General features: G+C 35.0%; 1 protein-coding gene across 1 annotated transcript in view; it reads right to left on the bottom strand.

The window, feature by feature from the left end:
• Window positions 1-452: 452 nt before the first annotated feature.
• Window positions 453-22,479, bottom strand: part of RTTN (rotatin) — a 79,178-nt gene continuing 57,151 nt past the window's right edge. Inside the window, exons 38-49 of the mRNA XM_082046188.1 lie at window positions 21,388-21,541; window positions 21,088-21,225; window positions 19,904-20,115; window positions 15,318-15,417; window positions 12,890-12,984; window positions 9,286-9,363; window positions 8,475-8,601; window positions 6,503-6,702; window positions 5,234-5,501; window positions 3,307-3,410; window positions 2,883-2,952; window positions 453-1,278 (exon numbers count right to left, since the gene is read on the bottom strand). Coding sequence (XP_081902314.1) covers window positions 1,196-1,278; window positions 2,883-2,952; window positions 3,307-3,410; window positions 5,234-5,501; window positions 6,503-6,702; window positions 8,475-8,601; window positions 9,286-9,363; window positions 12,890-12,984; window positions 15,318-15,417; window positions 19,904-20,115; window positions 21,088-21,225; window positions 21,388-21,541 — 1,629 coding nt within the window. The 3' untranslated portion in view covers window positions 453-1,195. The remainder of the gene's footprint in view (window positions 1,279-2,882; window positions 2,953-3,306; window positions 3,411-5,233; window positions 5,502-6,502; window positions 6,703-8,474; window positions 8,602-9,285; window positions 9,364-12,889; window positions 12,985-15,317; window positions 15,418-19,903; window positions 20,116-21,087; window positions 21,226-21,387; window positions 21,542-22,479) is intronic.

Here is a 22,479-nt window from a genome sequence, read left to right on the forward strand (position 1 = left end):
TAGCTGATAATTACATTTCCAGTAATAATTTAACCTAGCCACTATAAGCATCATGCTTATGTCAGCTGAGTAATATCAAGTCACCCATTATTTACAAGCATCGCAAAACAAACAAAAATTCCTTTTATCAGTGGAAGATGCTTTTATCATCTGGTTAGGAAGAAAAGGTTAAATACAGATAAACATGGCTTTACTCAAACTCCTTTAGAGATGTTACCCAAAATTCGCTTTATATATGCTCCCTTTTGCCTGTCCCTGCCATAAAAAAAACCCTGGATGCACTGAGGGAAATTTAAACACCCCACTAGATATTTCAGAAGCACATTCAGCAGAACTGTCATGTGTTCAGACATCAATGTTTAAGCATTTTTCTCTCAAACTCATTTACCAGAGAATACTGAAAAACTTTTAATAGATACTAGTAGCAGTTAAAAGGAAACACAGGCCCGGATAACAGACTGTTTTTTTCCTCAGTGAAAAGATTTGAAGCCTTTACAAATTGGAAAGCAATAGATCGTTTCTCAAATATTTTCTACAATGCTTCAACTAAAACTGATGCACATGCCTCATATCCTGAATACACTGTTAACTGTCACCTAAAACAGCAGTAATTGAGAGCCACTTATCAATTGTTGGCATATTTTAAAAATGCAGCAGTTTGCACTGCAAACTCCCTCAAAACTAAAACACACATGTTGCTGTTATATTCCCAATAGGTATGAGACACCACAACTGCCAACGTTTTCAGGTTTTGAATCTAAATAAGCATTTGTGCACATCCACAACATTACAAATTACAATTTACAAACAACACACGCTGATCTAAATTAAAAAAAACTTTAAGACCAATCCAAAATAGCAATTTTAATAGTTTATGGTAATAATTTCAATGCATAATTTAAGAAAACTACTGATTTTTTACATACTTTTCCTCTGTACATTCCTCCTTCTGTGTACATACTTTACATAGTAGCATCATAATTTCCCATTGGGATTACAGTACAAATAAGTCTGAACCACATTTAGTGCAATTTCTTTGGTTCAAAGTGATGAACTCTTTTCTCAAAGGCTTCATAAATTTCTACCATAGCATGCACGCTGCTGTCACAAATCCATGAATTAGAAGTCTTTTCTTAAAATTTCAGTCTCCCATTGAATAAGCTGTCCAATTTCAACAGAAGTAATCTGATGATCATTAGCAATCAAGAAGCTGCACTATATTCTCTAAGCACTTTAAATGGTAGGCATGTAGCTCATTTTCTTCTGGCTGTGGAGTAGCTAAAAGGAAGAAAAAACAAGATTTGAACTTCCAATTTAATCTTAACACAAAATGGTTTTTCTCAAAGACATCAAATGCCTTGATAGAGTTCGTGCTATTTTATGATCTTAACGTTCATATTACAAGTAGCAAATCAAGGACTAATACTTTATTTTGCAAAGTCTGTTCAATTCGTTTTCTTTTAAAAGGCGAGGAGATTTTTAGCAGCTTTCCAAGCCTAACAATTCCCCTACTTGTACTGACAACAATGTACCATTTTAGCCCAATTATTACTGTAAAGGGACCAAAGCTTTCATAGGGTAAGTTATTTGAGAACTTTAATGCAGGAAAATATAGATCACAACTTCGCATAACTGTAAACTGTAACAATCACAGTTGCACAAAATCTTTTATAGTCAAGATTGATATTTAAATGTTTATTGAGTTACAAAATCAATATTTCAGTCTAGGACTTTGTGTTCTAAAGCAGTACATAAATACATGGGGATCAATGTTATGAGGTGCTAGTCTGTAAAAGCTGCATATTTCCATCTTGTTGACTCAACATTTTGAAAAGTCTCTGATCAGTGGTAGTTATGCTATAAAGAACAATACAAATTTATCTGTTTATTAATATACTATCATTATATGAAATGTTGCATTATGTTATGTTTAATGGTCGCGTTATTAAAGGATGAGTTCAAAACAATAGTACACTGACAAAATCGAAGGATTTGGCTGACAGTACAGGAAGAATTATCGTGATATGTTCTAGCACAAATACATTTTCTCCTTATTAGGATAATGAGAAACAATGTTCAATGTAGGAAGAATTTGATCGCAATTCTCTTGCAACTATGGGAATTGGGTATTATATGCCCCCAAATTGATAAACCTATTTGAGTACATTTATAGAGCAATTAAAACCAGTAGGAAAAATCATTGCCTTAAAATGAGACATTTTCATGTTCTTGCAAGTTCAGAGTCTTGATGTGACTACCAACCAATAAACCCATTATTAGCTACTGAAGCTCAGGCTACAGACAAGTGTTTGAATATCTTTCAAAATGAATGCTGAGTTGAAGATAGCAACCTATCGTATAAAAGCTACTCAAATGCCAGTTAAGTTCAGTGACCTGAGCAAAAAACTCAAGCTTTCAGAAAGTCAGCTAATTCATGGTACAGTATTTTAATACCAGCACAATGATCTGTTCTGAATCCCATTCTATGTGGCTGAACACAGTGAGGTTGAGCACTGTTAAGTCAAGTCAGTGCTAAATGAACAATTTTTCTTATCACTAAAATTTAAGAATTAACACAGAATTGCACTGTGCAAAGAAAGCATTTTGCTGCAAGCACAGTCAGACTTATCCTTACAAAGTAACCTTAGCGCGTACCTGAGGTCTTTTTATGATTTGTTAACCAAGAGGCATTTTTCTGTATCTGTATTTATAAGATGCCTAACCATAAACCATATCACTACTCATGATTTTAGGGACAAAAGTGTCCTTTCAAAACCTCGTAGCACAAAAAAAACCTTATTGTGATGATATAAATTGAAATGTAATAATGATCTGCTTGAGGGAAAAATACAGAATTGGCATTAGGTGAAAGTCAGACTTACTTTTCTTCACTGAAGAATAAGCCTCATCTATTCTTCTCCTTATCAATGGATTCTTCAAAGTCACTTTTGCCTGCAGCACACACACACACAAAATACGACTTGGCTTTTTTCCCCACATGTTCACACTTCAACAGCAAAGTTTGGAAAATGGCAATAATTCAGCAGAACGTGAAATGCAGGATTTTTAGAAGTAGCACATGACTGTATCATCATACAGATTGCATATATATAAGCCGTCACAAATCACAGAGGACAAGCTGCTTCCTTACCATGTTGTTTAACCTCTTAGTCTGAGTAGATATGTAATTAAAATAATGGAACTGCTACTGTAAGCTTTACTTTTTATTTACATCAAGGTTACTATACTGCTTACAGCACAATAAAAGTAACATTACATTTTTTCAAGTATTTCTCAAATACTAACCTTCTGATAGTTGTGGAGCAAAGCCCAAAGTGAAGCTGCTCCTATTCTCTGAACAGCACGACTGTCACTTTCCAAACAGGCAGACAGTACTGCAATTGCTTTATCTAATGAGAAAAATAGAAAAAAACCCACACATCTAGAAAATAGCTTCAAAAACACAGAAATGTGTTTACATGTCTTGATATTTTGTTGCTTGGAGTATACTTATTTCTATGACAAGTATTAGTATGGCAGAGAAATTACAGAAAATTTATCATCAGATTAAATATGCTCATGAAATCATCAGACTACATTGAAAGAAATGTTAAAAAGAATATAGCAAAACAAAACCAAGCAATGCTAAAAACCTACGCCATCAGTAATAAAACATGCACATTATGCACAGCCATCAGTTATGCACAGGGACTGAATAAGCCATGAAACCATTTTATAAGTCCCAGTAGCCACTGTGGCAGAATGCAAACCCCCCTCTCTCCCCCTCCCTCCTTCAGTAGGCACCAGTGAGCCGCTGGGCACCTGCAGCCAGTGTGGGGGATGTTTGGAGGCTTCAGGGGCACCCACAGCCAGTGTGGGGGTGCAGAGAAGCTTCTAGAATGCCTACAGTCAGATCTGATCAGCCAATAAAAACGGGATTCTCGTCGAGACTTCGCCCATTGTCGCGGGTCTCTCGGAGCATGAGCAAGTTGCTGCCGCCGAGAGCCCCCCTGCTCCCCGAGACTGAGACTCCGCTTGCCTTGCCGACATGGGTGTAAGTATGTGTATCTCTTTAAAATAATCCCGCACCATGTTCAAGCAAGTGTGTATTCGTCTCGGACTCAGGGCCGGCTCCGGCACTGTTTTGAGTGAAGCCACGTGCATGCCCACTGCGGACCGCCTGTTGTATTAGTTGCTGCCCCTTAATAATTTTCCTCAACTGATACCCGAACCTTTATTTAAGTCACTTTGGAGTGCTAAAACCCTGTTTCTCCCTGGTTTAATGAAAGTTGTTTTGGACCATGTTGTCCCTTAAACTAACCTCAGGGTGCCTCCATGACAGCCACAATTAGAGCCACATCAGAATAGAAATTAAGATGTTTCCATTTTCCTTAGTATTTATTATGTAGATGACTTGTAACCAACGAGAAATATTTGCCACCCCACTGTATCTACTTTAATTTCCTAGCATTGCTCTAAAGCCAGACTCTACAAGCTTGCTTTTTCACTTCATAATAACAATTCACAGATTATGTAACTGAATAATGAATGCTTAATTAAGGCAGCAAATCAGCATTTTAGGGAAAGATGAGAAGCATGAACACTACGGAAAACCTGCTGAGAACTTATAACAAAGACAGGAGCTTTCTCCCTGCAATTAAATGGGGGAAAGAAACATGCCTTTTACAAAGAACTGAGAAAAAAGTTCTGTGCATGTTGTTACATTAAATATATATGCCACAATCATAACTTTATAATTATCATAAACTTTTTCTGCACAGGACAGAATACAAAATAGTTTGTCTCAACATGCATAACTTGAAGGACCTAATAACATTTTGTCCAAATGAGATACGACCTTCAGTTACTTCAAACTGACTCACACAAAGAATCCTTCAACGCCCCCAACCCCAAAAAAAATAGCTGTTTGAAATAACTGCAAAAATCCATTCACTCATCATGTGTTACTATACTGAAATTATTAGTCTCATGATAAAACTTTTTTTTAAAGCCTATGTATTTGCTTTTCCTTTTGCTATATGTTATTTTAATTGCATTTCTGCCAAAATATGTTTCATAATTACTTTTACGAAAATAATTTTTATAAAAAAAGCTTTTCTAAATAACAATATTGAGTTTTCAGTCAGTAAACCAAACAGCAACAAAAATATGGTATTCTGGAAGACACAATATTCTCGGAATAAAATAGCTTATATACCCTTTAGATACTTACCATTAGCTATTATCTTTGGTTTATTTGCTGGACTAAAACATACGTTATGAAGAATAAGAAGTGCTAGATGTTGGCTGTTCTTGTGCTTGTATTGACACATTTCCAAAATCTGGTCTAAAAAACCATTTATCTTCATGACCATCTGCTGTCCATCTTCCCCAAAAGTTATGTTCAGTAGCAGCTTTAGCCAAAGGGTAGACACATTGCCAGGATTTTTATGACTTCCTTTCGGTAATGAAAGAGACAAAAAGTTCTGCAGGAAGTTACTCTGTCAGAAGGAAGAGAAAAAATGTTAGAATTTATAGTATTCCATGGTTTGTTCACTGCTGTTTGACTTTCCAACCTGCATACTTGACCAAATCTAGTACTGATGTTTCATGTACATATTTCAGGGAACCCACTATTAGTCAGGGATTTTTGAAAGAATTACATATGAAAAAGAATCCACGACTTCATTAAAAATTTAATAGAGTAATTTATGCGGTGCAGATAGATAAAGGTTAAGCCAACACAATATATTTCTTTAAAGGCTCATTACTACCAAAAATAAGCTATAAACAATTTAACTGGATCAATGCACTACTTGTCCAATATATTCTTGACTCCTTATTTATTACTTTTTGCATTATTAACATGTGTTTAAGGTATCATGGAATATTTCAAGTTGGGACGGACCCATATGGATCTACAGTACGCCAGCCCGTTCACTGACAGCCATAGTAATGTCCTCTATTTTTTATCAGCTTTGAAGAAAAAGATCAAAGCTCCACAAGCTCAGGGTTTGTCTCGACTTTAAGGAGAGCAGGTAAAAATCTATTCCCCTGTTGCAACAGGGAGATGTTGTAACATAACATTCCTATGAAGAAAAAGAGTCCTTGACTAGAGTACTCCCAGCCTCACTGACCCTTGACAACACATACAGGCATCTGGCTGAAAGTGAACAATCCACCATAGAAACACTTTGTGATTTTCTTCATGTGAATATAATATTGGCAATTTCATTTTCACAGACGGAATTAACAATTCAGCATTGCTTACACTTGCAAAAGCAGAGCTCAGGAAAGAGAATAAAGACTTAAGTACTATCATACTAGAATGAAACTCTGAAGACGGCAAAAGTCAAAACAATTCACAGAACAGCACAATGGTCTTGATTCCCGCAGAAGCATCTCTATATGATCACAGGACACTCCATATTGAAATCTGAGGGTTTATATGAAAGGAAAACACATCCATCACATTGCTAAAACAAGAATATTATTTGCTTACCTTCTGAATAATGCCTTTACAGTCATGAGACAGAGCAAGGTTAGAAAGAAGACAAAAGACCACCTGTTGAACTGGGCTGTTATCATTTGACACTTGGGAAGCCAACTTCAAGATGTTATGCATTAATGAATTGCCAGCTGCGCTTCGTCCAGATGGAAGTGATGATTGTCCACCACTGGCAGAACAAAGTGAAGCACAACCTTAAAGAAATCAAACATTTATCATATGAGAAACGTACTCACACATTAAAAAAAAAAAAATCTACAGAAAGAGCAGTCTAACAGCTCAAAGTCTGAGATGGGATTTTCGAAAGGATTTCTTTGAATCACAGTGAAGTCAGTGGGACAGACTTTGAATATAAATGTGCCTGAATAAAGCATTTTATAGGAATAGGTGTTTACTGTTCTATTGTGCTAGAATCTAAGAGAAAACTCCTCTGTTAAAGAGAACCCATTGCTCTGTCTCCTTAAAAGCCAAAACATTATATCTAAGGCATTATACAATTACTTTGTATCAGAATCTGAAGGGACCTTCCAAGACCAGTTCAGAAAAAGGTCTCTCTATACTTCTGAAAGGTCTAATAAGTTTCTTAAAATATTTTTTGAGAAATAAAAATGCTGTCTGCATTTGTCATCACCTTGTATTACAATGACATGCAAAATCCTAAGCTACAGAACTAGAAGCTCAAATAAATACAGCAGCAGAGAATAACTAAGGTACCAACATGACATTTCTGCAAAAATATGCAAGTATACCTTTTTATTTAGTGGCATTTGTGATCTGCAACAGCAGTTAACTTCTTACATGGCAAAAGCTAATGAAAATGACAGTTTTTAATTGCTACAAACATCTACATGTGTTTCTTTGTCTGACTACACTAAGGGGAAGTGCTTAACCTGTTCAGAATAGGTAAGTTTGGGTCACCTCATAAGCCAACTATTTTGAACAGAGAGAAAAAACATGATTAATATAAAACCACTTGCCCTTAACAGTGAAAAAATAAAAATGCAGCCTAGAGTCACTCAGAGTTAAGGAACAAGAAAAACCATCAGAACTGCAGCTTGATTTCCAGTACATCACAGGACATTACATTTTAATTTTATATCCTGTGGTTGACTAACACATTTTTGACCTTTCTTCAGTCTATATTGAAAAAATGTCTTTATGAAAAAAAACCTCACAAGGTCATTTAATGTTTGGAGACATTAACTTAAAAAGAGGGTAAAAAAGCTCACAGACTGTGCAGTTAATGTATTTTAACCATGTTAAGTCCTTTATGGTATGCTGACAGGGAGAAATCAACAGATACTTACTTATGTGCCTCTTCAAACCACTAGCAAATAATTATCTGAGTCAATAACCAGGATATGGAATAAGAAAAATTCATACTAGAAAAATGAACAGGCTTCTAGTACTGGGCATAATTACTCATCAATGGAAATAAAGGGTTTCCTCAGAGGAAGAGATGAATCCTTTTGAAAAAATATACTTTAGTCAAATACAAGCTACTGAACTCAATGCATAAATAACTGGAATAAATTTAATACAGTATTAAATTAGATTATTGAATATTTCAAATCCAGAATGTTTTCAATAAGGGCTAAAGCACAAACTGCACAAAATACTGATATATTGTTCTCTATGAGAGAATTCCTAGAGCAATACTTCTACAGTATACTAGTTAGTGTGGCATGACTTTCAGTGTAACCTTCAAACATAGTGGTTTGAATTAAAGGCTATTTAATCCTTTAATACAATTGTACTCTTGCTAAATCCAACAGACTGAAACAGGATCTGAACAAAAGTCTGGAATGTATTAAAATCAAAGCTCTTGATAGATTTTGATGGACCAGTGCTTTTATACTTTCCTTTTATGGTAGTAATGAAATTCTTTTCCCTTTATTATGCTTTACTGTCTTAATTATTCTGGCTAAATATTTTTATGTATTACATCGTAGAGTGACTCTCATACCTGCAGGATAGTTCGCAGTGTAGACACAAAGCAAATGCAGAGCTATTTGCATCGACGAGTCATCTATTAAAAACCATGACCACAGCGAATGCAGAACAGGAATAAGATGAGTTTTGAGTGCTGCCATCTAGAAGAACATGAGGAAGAATTTAAACTACTACACGATTAAGTGCTTTGTAAATGAAGTACAGAGTAAGAAAAGCATATTTTTATTTTATTGTGTCTCATTCGTGTGCTTTCAAAGATTGTACGGAGAGTACTGACACTCTCATTTCAATACTAACGAAACTTCTATGATTCCACAAGAAAATTCTTTAAAGGCAATGTCCAGTTTTAACTTCTTTTCAGTGAACATCTCAAAATTATTTTTACTGATACGTATACCCATACTTTACCGTATATACCTTAACATTAAAGTATTTTGGTAGCAAGTCCTAAGGTATATATTATTATTTTTGTTTCACTTCAGCTTTGTAATATCTAGTTCCTGAATATTATTTGCTAGCAATTTAATTGAAAATTGAAAATATTGATTTAAACAAAGCAAATTTAGGTATAAAGGATGATAGACATCTGAAACATTTGGAGTTTGGAAACATTTGATGTTTCAATGTGATTATTGAGTTCCTAATGCATGTATGAAATATTCTTAGGAGGTGGGAATAATAATGAAAATTGAAGTATTTCTTGCCCATTAATATCTAGCTTAGATTTAGCCAGCTTGAAAACACTTTCAAATTAGAAAACAACAATATTATCTTCATTCACTAACTGAATTATGCTCACATTATTTTCGCGTAAGAACACTTACTTTGCATTCTTCGTTTTGAAAGAGGCAGTTTCTGAGGAGCTGCATAGAACATCTTAATTGTTTGATAAGGTTATCCTCCTGTCCAGAGAAAAATATTTGAAGATCATCAACATAAGATCAGAATTAATTTTGTACAAGGAGTAAAGAGATTTCAAAGGAGAGGTACAAATCTAAGGCATCAACATCTCTTCAGCAGTTTCCTTCTGATCTCAGGTAGGATTCACCTCACCTAGCTTTAAATGTGTATCCTAAAGACACTTATAACAAGTTACTTGGAGTCATCCTCATCATTCTTTATAACCCGCAGATACTAATTTCTAGGGGCACTGATCTGGCCAAATGCAGAGATCTGTAACGCAGAGCTCCATTTCTCTTAAAACTAATGAAGAATGGGTGGGAACACTTTCTAGGTATTTGCTGCATCCTAAAGCAGTCATGTAAAACAAGTCACAGGAATCACTCCTTAGAAGCACCTATTTTTCTTCCTTGGATAAAAACAAGGATAAACTAGCTCTGCCTTGCAGATCTCTACATTGGGTCAGACCAATCCATCCTTACATTCCCAGTGTCTTAGTTCCCTTATCCTTAATAACTGAAATAGTTTCCAACCTGATAAGAATATTACAAAGATAAATACAGACCTTTGGACAGTGAGGAACTATACTGAGATTCAAGTATACAAATAAACAAAATATCTATCTTCATGACAGTGGTGTGACACTAAAAGGCTAATGATGGCTGACCTAACTTCTATAAGGCTGACATACTAAACCATTTCTGAAAGATGATCCCATTCCATTTAGTTCGTTTACCTCAGGAGACTATTTCTGTTTTATCAAGCATAAAGGAACAAAATATAAAATAGGATTCATGCTTAATCTCAGACAACGTGAAGCAACTATGCTTGTTTATAAATCATATCATGTACAGTTGAGGACACTTGGAGAGGAAGTAAAAGTCTTACCTGAAAAAAGTTAATGAAAGTCAGGTATATTAGATGAAAAAGAAACATACAAGTCCTAATTGCAAATGGATTTCATGACTGCTTTGCCTCATTTTTAACTAAATAAAATGCTAACTCTAAGAAGTTCCTTCAAGACCTTCTCTATGTATTAATTTATTTAATAAATAAAAATAGCACTAAATCCCCCAAAATGCCACAAGATAACACTTAATCTGTAAACTTCTGTGAGGCTGAAAAAGGTATAGATTGTTTTGATAGCACTGTTTGCATTTATTCATTTATTTTAGGATATCTTGATTTTTACTAAGATCTTATTTTGAAGGGTTTTTTTGAAAGCTTGGCTATTTGTAAATACTTTTCATGCCTTTGGTTAGCATCACAGTAATTACTGTGAAAGAAAAGGGTTCTCAGGTAAAATACTTCAGTTACCCTGACAATGACACTAGGTCAAACACATTTTTCCCAACAGTTTAAAGAAAAGAAAGAGAAAAAGAAAACAAACTCTGATAACTTGACTTTGAGAGCTGTGCCTTGAAGCTGGCTAAGGGGGGAGCAGTTTTGTGCATCAGCTAAATGTGATTGCGGAAATAATATCTCAGTTTCCCTCACATGAAACTAGATTGCTTGTTGTTATGCACTACATATGATGTGGCAATCTACAGTCCCATCTCAGCAGGGAAATCCGCCACCAGTCCTTTTGTAAAGCTCTTTTGGAAAGAAGTCTTAATTAAACATAAACAGTGTTTCTGACCTTTCTCAGAGGCTTCTTTCCTTCAATTTCTTTCAAGTTTTAGATTCTTTCTACATATAGCAGATAAGCAAATGTCCACAGCTTACCCTTTCTCAAACCAAGAAGTATAAAGAACTAGCTGTCTTCAACCTCACCAGATACAACCGGGGCAGGAAACCTTTCAGCCTCTACCCCTTGAAGAAGGGATAATAAATGTGCTTAGGAGATCTCAAGAAAAAAATATTTTAGCCTTCAAATGTCAGGGTCAAACTCAAATTCTTTTAAGAGCTCATTCTTATAAAACATGGTTCCACACTCTCACAAATCTTGGCTAATATCTGTTTGTGCCAACACCTCAGAGAAAAACACTAGAGCTCAAACAATGCAGAAATATACTGTAGGAAGATTTTTTTTCTGCAATTTCTGCTTTATGTGGGAATGGACAAGATATCAAACTTGACAGCAGAGGTTATTGTCTCTATTTTAATAATTCTCTTAGATGAAAGTGGTAGAAAACAAGCAGACTGCAACAACAAAAATCTTATGAAACCCTTGTGTGATGGTGGGAAATAATCTGTCTAGATGTGGTATGGAAGAGCTGGGTGATGTGAGAGTTTGGAACAACTGGAAGGGAGGTTAAAAAAAAAAGGCTAAGCAAAGAGATTATGAATAGAGAGAAGAAACTGGGTGTACAGGCAGTGGAAAAAACGTAAATATGACGTAAAAAAAAAACCAAACCTCTGACCAGAAGGGACAATTGAGTCTGATAACAAGAGGACAAGACATCCAGACCAAGTATTCAGGAGGACAGAAAAAGAATGAGAATTGGAAGCCATATAATATGAGAAGGTGGACATTAAAAAGCCAGGGCTTACATCTGCAAGCAGACCAGAACTGATTCTGGGACAGGAGCGAGATGGGTACAGGAATAGAAAAAAACAAAATGGCTAGCACTGGTTGAAAGACATTGAGAAAGAAAACCCAAGAAACAGAAAAATTATTATTGTGGAAACAAGACGGGAAAAATTAGCTGGATTGGACATGACTGTGAAGTCAAGACTGACAGTCCAACTGTGTCTGAAAATAATACAGTACTCTTAGTTTGTAGGTTAAATAAATATAAATTGCAAGCACTGACAGGTGACGGATGAACGTGTATGTCTGAAACTTTTGAACTCTCAATCAGAAGCCTGCTAGTAGCTGGCTTCAATCAGAATGGGCTAGTTGCTAATTCTGGTCACCTGGACTAAAAATGGGAAGTCCAGAATCCTCCAATTAATGAAAAGACATGAGACAGAATGACGAATTCAGAGGATAATTGTGTTTTACTTCACACATAGGTTATTTAGGTTAGGTAAACACGAGCATAGAGTTCTGCAAGAAGAAGCTGGTGCTGAAAAGAAGCGTTCCTGAAAACAAATGGCCTCTGAAAGAAAGAAATGGCCTCAAAACAAAGAATGTGAAGATCCTGGCTGGAGGTACGATCCTGCAAGTAGGAAAATATCCTGGCGATCAGAGAGACACACGAAAACAAACACCAGCATATGATGTGATTTTCTGTCTGATGCTCCTGAACCAGCAGCCATGTCCATGTTGGAAAAGGAAGCTGAGACCTAGTGAACATAACTCTGGGTGGGGAGTGAGTGTGTGAGATAATCAAGTTGGTAAAGCTCTAAAATCACTGAATCTTAAAGAAGCCCGAGTATGTAGATCTACTTCAAGTTGTAACTTACTGTCTCACCTGTGACAGATACTAACAGTATCCACCTCAAGGAAGAAGAAAACAACAACAACAAGCTGGGAAGTACCTAATTCTATAAGTTTATCAGTTCTGCGTTTGTTTTTTTGGGCTTGTGTTTGGTTTTGGTGTGGTTTTTTTTGATTTGGTTTTGTTTTGTTTTTACAGTTACCTTTTTTTTCTGTGCTTTTCCAGGCTTCAGGGAATCCAAATTCAGCTGTGCATGAATATGTTTCATGTTTTCAATACAGCTGTCTATCAGGTCAACTGGAAGACAAAAATATTAACCTTTAGAAACTTATTCATAATCAAAAATATTTTATGAAACCTATCTTTCTTGCAATTATCTTGACTACTGTTACCCTCCTGAACTGAGATTAAAGGATTTAGATGTCCAAACTCTGTGAGTTTACAATTTATTGTTATCTTTTCGATATCAGAAAGTAAGAGTCTCTGAGATGGAGTTGAACAATCCATCCAGTTTGAACATCCAGTTGAACATAGTTGAACAATCTCGAGAAGCTGAAATACATTTGAGTTCTCTTGCAACAGAGTCCTCTGAGAGGAATGCCTAAAGGAAGGACTGGTAAGATGGAGAGGGGAGGATGATTTGAGAAGAAGAGGACAGTAACTCATAACTCTTCAGGATACCTTCAACAATGCTGCCTAGAAGACTGAAGCTTCAAGAGGTTAGGGCAGGCATTTATCTTACCCGATTCTTCCCCTTCCTTCTTCTGAGGTGAAACAAAGGAGAGAAAATGTTGAGGTGACTCAAAGTGCAAGTTTGAGTTAGGCTCTTTTCTTGAGATCTAGAATATTTAATTTATTACAAGATCATAGGCTCATGGGATAATTCAGTTTGGAAGAGATGGCCCCCAGAGGTCTTACATTCCAAACTCCTGCAACCTGCAGCCTTATCCAGTTGGGTCTTGAAAATGTCCAAAAACAGAGACTGCACATTATGTCTAGCCAACCTGATCCACCACTTGTCTGCCTTCAAAGGGGAAAAGTTTCTTTACGGCCAGTCTGATTCTCACATTTCAAGTTATGCCCATCCTCATACACCATGCACTGCTGTGAAAAAACTGTTTCTATCTTCTTCAAAACCTTGTAGTTATGAGAAGGGTGCTATCAGGTCCTCCTGAAATCATCTTTCCTCCAGGTTGAACAAGGCCAGTTCTCTCACCCTCTACTCTAAGAACAGTGGACATGACCACCTTGGTGGCTCTCTGCTTAACTTGCTCCAGTTTGTTGATGTCTTTCTTATACTGGGCCAAAACTTGATGCATTTTATTCTAGATTTAGTCTAACAAGTGCTAAGCAGAGGAAAGAGAATCCTTTCCCCTTGATCTCCTGGTTGTGTTCCTGTTAATACAGCCCAAAATGCTGTTACTCTTCTCACATTCAGCTTGCTGCCTACCAAGAAATCAAGGTCCTTTTCAGCTTCCCAGTCAGCCTGTAGTGTTGTAAGAGGTTGTTACTTTCCAGGTGCAGGACTTTGCATTTGTATCTTAAAAACTAGTCCTTGAGAGCTGAACAGGTGATGTTAGAGCTACAGACATCTTCAGCAAATTGATTTCAACCCCAGAACTTCTCTTCCTCTTCAAAACATTTGTGTTGCATCACAGTAGGGATGAATTGAAGGCTGCTCTAGCACAGAATGTGAGGCACTTCATGCACTGGCAGTGCCTTCACTGGAAGCCAGGTCTTAGATGATCTAGTGCGTCATCAACAGAAGAACCCTGATTGAAGCAAAGGCTGTGTAGACCACCAGTACACTGGGAAAGTGCAGAAAGTAGCTATATAGCATAGGATTTGAGGTTCTGAGTTTTCTGCCACAATTAGGATCAGACATTGATCAGATATGTCTAGGCTCTCTACTTCAGTGTAGTGTAGGCTTAAAGGACCAAACAGAGCAATAGAGAGATACTAGTAATGAGAAAGCACCCGAGACAAAGTGCACTATCAGTAGATATTAAATGAATAGAAATGAGAAATGCAAATTCTCACAGTCTCCCATCTGTTCCAGCGGGCACAAAAGGCCTTTGATTTTAGAGATTCTACTTCTGTTTTATTACTGTAAAGTAAAAACCTTTAGGCGTGAAATATGTTGCACTGCAAGCAGAGAAGGTCCTACTGAAATTGTAAAATGTGAAGAAAGAAACAAAGTCAGGGAAGAACAAAACTGAGAAAAAAAGTCTCATCTTGCGTTGGTACAGCCAGAACCGAGAACACAGGGAACATTTTCACCTACAAACCTGCATCAGCATAGCATGAAACAAGAAATGGAAGATATTGCCATCAGAAAACTCTGTTTTCAAATGGATGAATATGCCACCAAGCAGCAAAAGCTCACAGATCTCTAATCGAACACAGAGCTGTGATTTCACCACAAATTTTTAAACTGGCTACAACATAATATTTTATCCATAGCTGAAAAATTAATTTTTAAAAAACTTTCTCTTTAAAAATCTGCAAAAAATGCCACTGAAAACTAGGTCTTTTATTTTGACAAAAAGCATCATTATTTATAAAAATACATAAAACACCTGCAAGCATTTAATTTGTAAAGCATTTAGCATTCCTTTTGAAATGCTCACCTTTCAAAGCACATTTCTGGGCATTTTTACTGACAGCTAACAGAGACAGCAATGCGTTTGTAGCAACTTCTTTCAGTGCATCCTTTTTTCTTTCACGGATCTACAAATAATGCAAATACATTACTGAAATTAAAAAGTGACCATGTTAGATGTAGCATATCTATAAATATGTTGTCATAATCTGTATTTTCATTTGGATGTTTCATCACTGTATTCCTACCCAGCGTACTCCCTCTCTAAATTCATGTCTATAGTCTGTCTGCATTCAAGTGTTGAATTATTTTTTCCAATTAAAAGGTTAAAAAAAAAAAAAAATTGCTTCTAAGCCCACTCCTCTTTTCTTAAGATTCTACCTTCCTAAAGCCCAGATTCCCAGCCCTGGCATTCCAGACTTTTCCTAACAGTCAGGCTTGTCATGGCAGACAGTTCACTGACATGTCTTTAGTGTAAACTCCCTTTCTTCAACACAATGACAAAGAGACATTAAATATTAGTGAAATTCCTTAAAATAAAAATATAATTGGCACAAGAATAACTTTTTTAGATACTCTTCCAACTACAGGAAAATGGTAGTTAGTCTTATTTTTGTGAGGTCTTTGTGAGTATCATTATATTTCTAATAACATAAATGTAATCTCTGTGCTTTCAAAGGAATATTTATTTGGAGTCATATAACAAAACAGTTGAAAGACAAGGGGCTGTCTGTGCTATATATATTACCCAATACTGACATCGAATTTAATGGAAAGTGGCATACACTGTAATCAGAATATAGTAAAATAAGAACTGTTCCTGGATCATCGTAGATGGAAAAACATATTTTAAAGTTAGCTAAAAATATAGCATCTTAAAAAAAACTTTGAAATCTGAAGTAGCCACAGGTTCTCACATTTTATACCTCTACATAGCACCTTTTTTGTCTTTAGTCCTCTAGCTAGTATTTGCCTAACAATTTTATTTCAAATTTTAATATGCAATTAAAACAAAACAAAAACATCTATGTATGCCGTGGGGTTATTATTTACTGATGTGTACAGTATAACCAGGACTGAAAAGGTTAAGGGATGAAGACTAGTAAAATAATAACTTAGAAAAAAAAAAAAAAAAAAAAAAGCAAAACAAAAAAACCCACAAACAAGAACAACCACAAAACCAAAACAACCTCATTGATAAGAACAACTGATACCAAATGAAAGCACCAAAGTACGGACATTTATATCTCCCAAAAAATTTCACATTTGGACTACAACTGCTTTTATTAGATCCCAAGTGAAATCTCAAAGCTATCACCAGCACAAGATTGTTCTAGGTAAATCAGCTGTTTTTCTATACTGATAGGTGGTAGTTTCTATTTAAATTAAAGAATTTATGTGTTTGAGTAGTTAAAAACATAAAAAGCTTAAAGTTTCAACTTGATGCTAATTTATACAACCACTTTACACAAAATGATGAGCTCCTTCAATCCTGCATAACCTAAAATGTAAATTTTGTGATTTATCTAAAGGCTTTTGCCCTATTCAGTTATTAGCTGGTTTTTATTTTTTCTTAGAACTTAGGAATATTTTAGTCATTCAAAAACATATTTCCCTACCTATCTTTTGGGTATTTTCCTTTAATTAAGTATTATATGGCTGATTAGAACTAACCAAATAATTATGGTGAGTTGTCCTAAATTTTTATCTTTTAAAAAAGTTTTAATTTCATCTATTTTCTAAATTATATCTTAAAACATAGCAGAATTCTGTTCTTTCTTGAAGCATGGTCCTTTATACTTTTTTCCTTTCTCTGCAATCAAGAACTGCAGTTTATAATAAAAAAGAAAATTTATGTAAATTATAGGGAACACTTAAATAATTAATAATTAATTGATTATTAACTGCCAGTTGAATTGAAAAAGTAACTCTATGTAAATTTATAATGCCTTCTACCAGCAGATTCTACAGTTTTAAAGTACTACTATTAAAGTATTAAAATGAGAATGGACACTTAAAATTCTTTTTTTGAAATTATGATGTATAATAAATTTAAGATGTCCCATAAATCCATAGCAGTAGTAGCTATGTTAGTCTGCACCTACTGTAAGTTAGCTGAAGGGGAATTCACACACTTTCTAAAATACTGTTAATTTTATATCTATAAAAAAAAAGGTAGGGCCTAAATTTGAGACTTTATGTATAGATTATGGTTTCATTATTACTTTTACTTCTGGTCTTGAAAACATGTACACAAGGGTTGAAGTTTACATACAGAAAAGCACCAAAACCTTTCAAAGTCAACATGTGCATTTATTAAATTGGTTGTATGCAATAATGCATATTAGTTTAGGACCTGGTCTGCTACTATAATATTCACACCTGAAGATCAGGTCCTCAGTTTGTATTTGCCATTGCATATCACCTTTTCTGTAGATTTAGTCACTAGGATGATTAATGGATATGACTGATTGTTTGAAAACTCTCTCACAGCCTTTTCTATGTTAGTCAATTATTTGCTTGACTGCTTCTCTTGAAGAAAAATCACACAGAATTTTTTATTTTTTTAAACAGCTTACATTACCTCCTGTGGGTTCCTCTGTCAAGTGCCGCTCAGTGACCACCATATATATATATATACACACACATGTATGTATTGTAAAAAAAGAGAAACTATTTCTTTCCTGACCTTTTTTATGGATCATATCAGCTATATCCCTTTCACATATTATGAAGCCTCAGACAGCATAGGTTATCTTTTGAGCTCTTTTATGAAGCAAACGTAATACCCCTCTACAGCTCTGAACAGTTCAAGAGCAAGTTAAATGCTGGTATCTCTTACAACACTCAAACCATGTCAGTGTCTGATATACTTTCATTGGCCTGGCTGCAGTTAATTCTTCATTGTATAGACCTTCTCCGGCTGTCACCATAAGAATCATTACCTTTTGCTGGCAAAGACTGGTATTCAGCTGTGTATACATGTATGAAAATAGAGGAATGTGACTTACAAAACCTTTCTGCCTGACATACTTTCATACAATCACATTTTTTGTGCCAGAGCCAAGGAGTTCACTTTTAGGCACATAAATAATCATTAAATACAAAAATCTGACCATATGTTTGGGAAATTACAATATTTCTATGAAATGCCCCTGTTTTGCTGTCAGACTCTCTGAAAATCATGTCCTCACAGGAAATCTCTATGCACTGAAATAATCTGAAATTAGTTGTGAAAGAGATAGGGAATTCTAGTTTTAGTGGTCCATATAGTGACAACAAGATCCTCTTAGGAAGTTTTTCTTCCCTAAAAGAGACCAGATTGTCAGTGGAGAGAATGCTACACCCCAACAAATGCTATAGAGAGAGCCACAGGGGTATAACACAGCAGCAAAGGAACACAGGTTATACCACAGATGTTAGTGAGAACAGGACAAGTCTTGGTAGGAATGAGGTTATTCTACAAGAATTAAACAACCATAGGAAGAGAGGAGATGAAGTGATACTAAGACAGTACTATTTTGGTCACACCATCCAATATGCATTAAGACATGTTGAAAAAACAAAGTTTTACATAGCAAAATAGTACTGAATATGATTCTTAGAAAAAAATAATGACAAGACACTGCCTGTAGAACATCAGAAATCATAAGCTACATTATGTTATATTAAATCTACATGTTTCAGACAAACACCACACTTCTAATCATGGATCGCTACTATTGTTACAGTGACAAACACCACATAATTTAAAGAATGACAATAAGTATATAGGTAAAAGAACTGATTTGTAAGGGAAAATAAATTAGACATAAGTTTCATGTGTATCTTATTAGTAAGTCATGGAAGATATTTTAACAGTCTCTAAATAAGTCAAGGATGTAAATACAGAGGAGATAAAAGAATCCCTTAGGACAGAATATAAAAGTATAAATAAGAGTATAAAGTAAGTATAAATAAGTATAAATAAGAATAATTGATTTAGAGAGACAGAACATTCAGAATAAGTATCTAGAAAAAAACCATCTTGTTATCAATATATACTATGTCAGGCAACAAGTCCCTAAAAGAATTAGTGAAAATACACCACTTGGTCAATTAAAAAGTAGCTTGGAGAATACATGAATAAATGCTTCTTACGGTACAACAACACTGATCTGACACTGTCAGGGACTGAACTAGAAGGCTTAATGATTCATTTTGGTCACAACTTTTTACAAAGGCAGCTGTTAAGAACAACAACGCAGTCATTTATAATGGGGATAAATATGTCTCAAACCTCAAAAATCTCATTACATGTTTGGAAAAGCAGAAAAAAAGCATATTAGTATTTCGCCAAACATTATCTATGTATGATCTCCTCTACATAAGATTTCATTCCATGCTGTTGCAGCACAATTGCCTTGCAAGGCACTTCCTAGAAGTTGTTGCTTTGCAATTGTTCCAGCTTATTACATGAATTTCAAAAATGAGTGTAACAGACATCTCAAATTAAAGAAGTCTTGGTTCATAACTGGAAATAATTTATTTTTCATTAGGTAACTACTTTCCTTTTTAATAGAATACAAAAATGCAAAAATATATCCTGCAATCACATCGTCAAATTTTAAATACCTGAATAATTAATTCAGTAAGTTGAATTACTGATGCCTGGCATCCTTCAGTGTGATCCAGAAGAAAGCTAATAGTTGTATTCTGACATAAACTCTGTTTATCTTGGAGCTGTCTTCTTCCTTCCTCATTCAAAAGGGAAGAGAGGAACTGTAGACTAGCCATATACAAAGCAGGATATGTGGTTGACTGATGAATACAATCACATATGGTATCTGAAAGGTTAAACAGAAAAATAAAAATTCTGAATAAAGCTTAAGTGCTTCAGAACTCAGAAAGACTTATCAAAGAAAGTGTGAGCCAAGAAGCAACTATACCTGTGCATTGCACAAAAAAATTCTACAAATTCCATACATTTGATAAGTCTTTAAAAAACTAAGAAAAAAAAAGTTTTACAGGTTTGAATTAATTGCTCTGCATTATTTTTCCTATAAAACAAGAAAAGCAATTTCCATTTGCTAAATTACTCACTTGGTTTTTTTTGACAATTTTCTGAACTCTCCTCACTTTATTCAACAGCTTACCAACAGTACCCATCAGATCCTTTATGTGCAATTAGATTTGGATTCACCAGATCACATGCACCTGGCTGAAATCAGAAGCTTGAATGGACTATGACCATATTTCAGTATTGAAATATGTCAGAGAATCCTGGTGACCAAGAGCCATGAGTAAGCAAATAACCAATGAAGAAATAATTAAACAAACAAAACAAAACCCAAACAAAGAAAGCAACAAAAAAATCCACAAATAAACAAAAATCCCCACCAAAACTAGACCCTGTATAATACTCGTGAAATCCTTTATCTCTTATCTCCCCTCAAAACTTTGCTTTCCTTTTATACAAGACATAAAAACCAAACCCATATAAGGAATGGATCTACTAATGGATCTACTCAAAGGTATCATATTTGGTTCAGGTTTACAGCTAGAATCATTAACCCATATATGTAAACAAAACTTGTGAATTTATCTGGCAATTCAAAAGTTAGTCTAATAATATATGAAAGAATTCCAAAATCCAGTTAATGGAAAAAGTCAGTCAAGTTCTAGACAAATTTGGTTTTCATTCTGGATATGCCATTGTTAATTACTTAACAGGATCTAAACAGGAATGCCTCTCATTTCTACTTGTTTATTTGTTTTATTAGGTGCTAGGTTAAAACCCATCCAAGAATAATTATTACCAATTACTGCTGTACAATGATTTGCAAACGCTGCTGTCACGGATGGAAAAGATATTTGGCCACACTTCCACAATAATGTAGCTAGAAGGCTGAAAATGTCTACCCATGTTTCATGAAGTACAGATGTTAACTCGGTATCTGCAAAGACAATACAGGAAAAAAAAAAAAAAAAGTCAAACCATCTACACGTGCACAAACATGGATAGCCAAGCCTGACAACTACTGTCAATTTAAATGAATGTGGTATATAAATGAGGGCACCTTCTGTCTGACTATACTGGAAACAAAGTAGTTCATTACCTAAGCCATCTTTGGAGCGAATGGAAAGAATCATGAAGGTGTTTCCCAAGAGAGGTTTTAACAGTTCATCCTGGATTACAAGCTGAGAGTCAACCAATATACATGATTTCAGAAGCCTGGACACAGATGACAAGTACTGAAGTAGTGATAATACCTGTTAAATATTTTTAAAAATACATGAAATAAGGCCATATATTTGCACCTTCCACGTATTTTTTAATTTAAATACTTAAATTACCTCAACAGATTCATAACATTTTTAATTAATATACACCATTTAAATGAAATAACAGGATACAAATTAAAAATTGTGCTCCTAATTTTTACTGTTGATGAGTAAACAGAATTCCTAGTCTGGAAACACATGTGAAATCAGTTTTCTAGCAACAAAGAATAAAGTTCCCTGTGAGAAAGTCATGACTCTCATTACATATACAGCATCATATTCTCTGAAAGCTCACAGAGAAAACCTGTTATAACAATGGCCATTAATATTGACGAATATACGTGTATTTCCTGAAAACAGGAGCTCATTTTGAAGCTTTAGGAAAAGAAAAAATATTCCTGACATATTTATTTATTTATTTTCACAAGATTTCTTCAGAAACACTTTCTTAATAATTCAGGTATCTTTCTTCAAAGCAAATTTGAATGCAGTGCGGCAGAAGCTTTTGGAATGGTGCTGTGCCATGAACTTAGTATGTCCTACATGTTATATACACAGAGTTAAATTTGATACAAAAGCAGTTCCATTGGCAGTAAACATACATGCTTCACATACATAGTTCTCAACTACTTTTGATGTGTCTGCAGGATTGGAGACAAAGGAAAGCAGACAGTTTTTTTGTAGAAAATAAATATGAAATCTGCCAGTAACTATCTGGCCTGCGTTTTAATATTGTACAAAGAAATTCTGTTGCCCGATCTGTGTAACTGCTAAACCCTATTTGCATTTTTAAAACACAACTGGTTTTCTGTTTGCTGGTTCTAGGTATAGTTCTAACACAGAAATTAATTGTTCTATGTTGAATATAACATGGTTTATTTTCCCTTAAACCTTGTCAAAAGCAGAGAGATTCACATGAATGCAGC

The sequence above is a fragment of the Streptopelia decaocto genome, assembly GCF_964273445.1.
Source record: "Streptopelia decaocto genome assembly, chromosome: 2".
Classification (NCBI taxonomy): Eukaryota; Metazoa; Chordata; class Aves; order Columbiformes; family Columbidae; genus Streptopelia; species Streptopelia decaocto.